We start from the raw sequence: 5,258 nt of genomic DNA, 5'->3' as shown, positions 1-5,258 counted from the left end.
ATTAAGATTCTCTAGTATCTGTATTTTCTTAATTATAACAATTATCTTGTACTTATATATCTTACGAAAGTCAACTTATATCACTAAATGTTGGTAACAAAATAGGATCAATTAAATTTTGCTGAAGTGGCTATGTACAAACTTTTTGAGAACTGCTGATACAATACGTATTAAAGGCGCCATCTTTTACATCTCAACCCGTATCGGTTCGGGCAATGTGAAAACGCTCTTAGGGAACAAAATTTGTTTTATGGTATATTTAATATGGTCCCTACAAACAACAATAGGATAATTAGGTATTAAGAATGTAAGTATATAAGATATGAATAGCGGTGAGCTTTTTTAAACTAGACCTGGTAATAAAGCTAAAAGCTAAACTAGGTACACGTAGGATTGAAGCCAAACAGGTAATGCTAAGGTGTATTTTATGTGACCCAAAAATCCCATAAGGGCACCTAACAACTGTCCGTAATTTTGGGTTCCAATTTCTGAAAATGCTCATGAAAGACTACAAAAAGTGGTATTAAAACATTGTAAATAGTTGTGATTATTATTAAACTAAACGATATGACACAGAACTAAATGAAATTTTATTTTTTAAAGTTTTCTGCAACGCCTTTCGATGTGTCGATGACATAAAATAAAATAATAATTAAAATAACATCTTGAGCTTTAAAACGAGATACAATGTATAGTAGAGTTAGATAGTAGGTACCTATGTAAAATTCCAAGCGGTAACGTGGAAGAATACAGGGCCCAAAGTTGAACCTTGTTGCACCCCAACAACGCTAGCTCCCTTGGTTGTGATACTTCTGATACTCGAATATTTTTAAGTCTATACTTAATTCTGGCACTAAATAGAACTGAATCTTGTTTCCACCGTCACGAGATCATCGACGACTGTAAAATATGACTTCATAATGACGTCTATAATGCCCCAGCTCAATCAATCCAAAGCATAGCACGTTCGTAGTTACCAATTAACTTACTCGTAGAATCGAGAGTTAGAAGATTCAAGTTTTAGGGAAATAACCTGATGGTAACATATAGGTATGCCTAACGTATAAATATCAAGACCATGCTACTTCTACAGTTATTATAAAATATGAAGTTACTAGTGGTGTTACTTGTGGTGTGTGCATTGACAATATGTCTTTGCGAAAGTGCTGTTCTCTACTCAGGTTTGTAAATAAAATTTATTAATTCAGTCTCTATTAATGGTGATATTTTTTAATACTTTGTCTTGTCGGATTTGATACAATGAAGTTTTAATTTTCAACATGTACAATGACGACTTGCTTAAAGCTTGAATCTTAGGTGCCAGACCCTTTGGTCATCGTTATTTTCGTGTATTTATTATTCTTATTGTTCAATATGAATTACACAAAACATTTATACTTACATGTACTTGTATTTCCAATTAAATATGTAAATGTACCAATGTATTCAAACGCAATTGACATTTTTTTATGAATAAATATCTAAGATCTATATATCTATCTATCTATACATTTAATTACGATGAATGTACCAGCTAGACTTCTTGTCGAAGACACTTTTTTGTTTTTCAAAGCACTATTGAACACCTCTGATTTCGATTTTTTGAATACATGCATTATTATAAACAACTTTCTACATTGCAATGAACTTGGTAGGTATTCATAATAAAATAAATTTCTGCATTCTTAAACTACAATTTTTTTTCAGATCCGAAAATTAGAGACAAACGTGGTATTAAACTTAAAAACAAAAAGACGCCCATCCAAAGCTACGGTGGACAAGGTGGTCGCGGGAACGGCGGCTGCGGTTGTCATGGAAACAACGGTGGTCACATCAATGGTGGTGGTTACGGCAGCGGCGGTGGTTACGGCGGAGGCGGTGGTTACGGCGGAGGCGGTGGTTCCGGAGGAGGTGGCGGTTACGGAGGAGGCAGTGGATATGGATATGGAAGCGGGGGTGGATATGGAAAGAAATAATGAACAAGACGGCGTTGAAGTTCGTTCCTTCATGAAAATTATTGAACATAGGTTATTGAATATTAGCTGATTTCTGAAAATATCATAAATAATATAAAATGTACAACATGTGTTTCTTTTGCAAGCAAGCAAGACAAACTACCTCGTAGAACACAATACATTTCAATAACAGATTCTAAGGTCAGATGGCAGTTTGTACGAACCGTGACAATAATCGACTATTCAGTCATAATAAATCAAACGAAGCGACCGTATTTATTCGTAAAATTTTGTATATGGGCAAAGACGCTTTCGTGTAATCTCTATTTACAGATCGCGATATCAATGGTTTTTAAGGCTACGTCCAAAACTTAGATGACAGAGGCTTCGCTCAACGTATAAATATTGCAATTCAGCGAGGAAATGCTGCGAGCATCTTGTGCACTATGCCCTCTTTAGACTTAGATTTTTAGTTTTCTTTATAATTGCCTAGTTTATGATATTTATTGCATGGAATTCTTATTTAAGTGTTATTAATAAGTAATCAATTAGGTTTTTAGGGATTTTTTGGTTTCAATAACTTTTTTTTTGGTTAATCATTTTTAATACGTCATGTGACTCATGTGTTAAATAAATCACTACATATCTAATTATTTGATATTAAACTTAATGACATTTTATCGTTGTTAGTATAATGAGGGGTAAGATTGGTGAAGTTTGATTGACTTTGTTTACGAAAATAATGGACACCTGCTTTGACGTCAAAACATTTTTGACGTCAATTACACTAACAATTACCTACTATTGACTAAGATTTGTAAGTTCCTCTTTTTGCACCAGGGGCCCGTTTCTCGAAAGGTACAAGCCTTGTATTACAAGTGCGCGAACTATCAAATCGTATGGGTTTCCATGGAAACACACTTGTAATACAGGGCTTGTACCTTTCGAGAAACGGGCCCCTGATAGCCCCCGTAGAATGTAAACGCGCACAACCTTCTGAAATTATAAATAAAATCCCGTAATAATAATTATTAAGCCTTAATTATTAAGTTCTTCGAGTGTTAAGCACTCGCAATATTTCGCTTACTTTAAATACAATCTATCACAAGTTATATTTATGTAGATCTTCGTTAGCCAGTATTTTACGATATTTATTTAACACGCTAACGTTACGTACATATTATGTCTTTTATACTTTAAAGCTAGTGCTGTGGCATACTGTCATTTTGTTACAAATAAAAAATAGATTTTTAATAGAATTATATTTAAAATGAATAGTTTTAAAGATGAGTGTAAAACTGCATCTAATAAATTAATTCGGAATTACCCTAATACACCTTATTCCTTACTCCTTATTCCCTAATACACCTTATTAGGGTAATTCCGAATGACAGAAATGATCGGATAATTCCGAAAGGGGAATCTTGATATGACGGAAATAATGGTGATTTTTATGCGACTTTCGTAATTAGACGACTTTCGGAATTACCCTAATGCACCTTACCTTATAAGAAATCTTTGACCCACAAAGATCACGTACCTAGTTACGTGGGCGAAGATAATCTAAAGGTTTTTTTGCAGAAAATAAGCAAGAAAATGAATATAATAAAGATTACCTTTATACCTAACTATAATTACCGATCGTGATAATAACATATTTAAATGTAGATTCTTATCATAGGAAATTTACAGTAGGTATGTAACTAATTAGGCACTGGTCCCACCGCGAGCTAGTAAAGCTATGAGCTATCGGCTATAAAAACGTACAAAAGATAAGCACCCCCGTGTAAATAAAAGATAAACGACGACGTTGCACGGGATTGCTTATGTTTTGTTCGTTTTTATAGCCGATATAGCTCATAGCTTACTATCTCGCGGTGGGACCAGTCCCTTAAGCAATAATATTTATTGGTAAAATATATTATAACTTGAAGGATTTGTCCCTTAAGCAATAATTATTGACAAGCGTGATCAGATAGGTCAGATAGACATGTGAAGTAGGCTTGTGTCGTTCACGAACTATGAACTGTTAGGAATAAAATCCCATCAATGACCGAAATGAACTGAATCTTTCCGTGGTCTGAGAATCGGTCTTTGCTCATTTAGTTCAGTATAGGATCGGCGAGCGCGAGCGGTTTGGATCGAGAACGAATGTGTGACTGCGCCGACCGAGAGCGAGAGCTACTTAGCAGAGCAACAAAAAAAGTCAAGTTTTCATATTAAACTTCGGTTACTTACAACCTTTCGGCCCGGAATGTTACTATCTGTGGACTATTCGTATAATTTTGACACTATTCGGTCCCATTCGTTCTGATCTTTCCGACCGCAGTGATCGCTGGTCTGGCTGAACTAAATGAGCAAAAGACCTAAAAGAGCGAACTAGTTCATGGGAGCGATTGAACGAGATCGGAGCGCTCCGATCAACGAACGAAACGGCACAAGCCTAATGTGAAGATAAAATTGCTATTTAGGTATATCGAAAACCCCGCGGTTGAAACAATCCATCGGTGATTTCGCTAATGAAAAGCGTTAATGAAAAGCGCCATTAGTAATTGATAAGATATTATTATCTATTAACACTAGAATAAGTATTTTTAATATAATTTAAGGTACTTATGAAAATGAGTGCTTCATTTCGCCGTTAAACGTAGGTTTGGCGAAAAAACTAGAAACTGTATAACTGTAATCTTTGTTTTCAATAAATTAAAAAAAAAGTAATAATAAGATAGGAGTTATTAATAAAAGTAAATAAAAATATGCTATGGTCTCAACTATTTATAATACATACATACATACATAGTACAGACGCATACATAGTCAACTCACCCCTTCCCAAAAGGGGCAGTGCTTATGAAAGTGACCTAGTTTCAGTGCGACTCTTAGCAATTATGGTTTTAAAAGAAACACAGTTTGATATTGCAGTGACAGATTCCTAGACTATCTCCTACAACACAATTGAACCTTCTCCCCACCTGTTCTACGATACCCACGGGAGGAAAGGGGTTGATGAAATTCTTAACCCATCGATTTATTTAGGTTTAAACCCTTTATAGGGCACTGGTCTCAAAAAAGACCAACCTGTATGACTATCTTTTTGTATTTTTTTCTTGTACAGAATTTTTAGTACTACAGGATGGCGATGAGGTTTGAACTCACGATTTTTTTGAGTCTTGCCCGTTAAAGGGTTAAAGGTTATTTTCGTATAATTATAGGGAATATTGTATAGGAAACAGAAGAGTCGTGGAATGTATTGGAGACCCCATACATTTCACGACTCTTCTCTTCCTAACAGGTTTTATTGAG

At 34.9% G+C, this 5,258-nt stretch overlaps 1 protein-coding gene across 1 annotated transcript; it reads left to right on the top strand.

Annotated features, from left to right (window-relative positions):
- The first annotated feature begins 1,059 nt into the window (after positions 1 to 1,059).
- Positions 1,060 to 2,441, top strand: LOC125236826 (glycine-rich cell wall structural protein-like). Its single transcript, XM_048143758.1, has 2 exons — positions 1,060 to 1,181; positions 1,708 to 2,441. Exons 1-2 carry the CDS (start codon positions 1,106 to 1,108, stop codon positions 1,974 to 1,976), a joined length of 345 nt encoding a protein of 114 aa, XP_047999715.1. The 5' UTR covers positions 1,060 to 1,105; the 3' UTR covers positions 1,977 to 2,441.
- Positions 2,442 to 5,258: the final 2,817 nt, after the last annotated feature.

The sequence above is a fragment of the Leguminivora glycinivorella genome, chromosome 19 (assembly GCF_023078275.1).
Source record: "Leguminivora glycinivorella isolate SPB_JAAS2020 chromosome 19, LegGlyc_1.1, whole genome shotgun sequence".
Taxonomy (NCBI): Eukaryota; Metazoa; Arthropoda; class Insecta; order Lepidoptera; family Tortricidae; genus Leguminivora; species Leguminivora glycinivorella.
The sequence above is the reverse complement of the archived record's forward strand: the minus strand, read 5'-3'. Positions and strand labels throughout refer to the sequence as shown.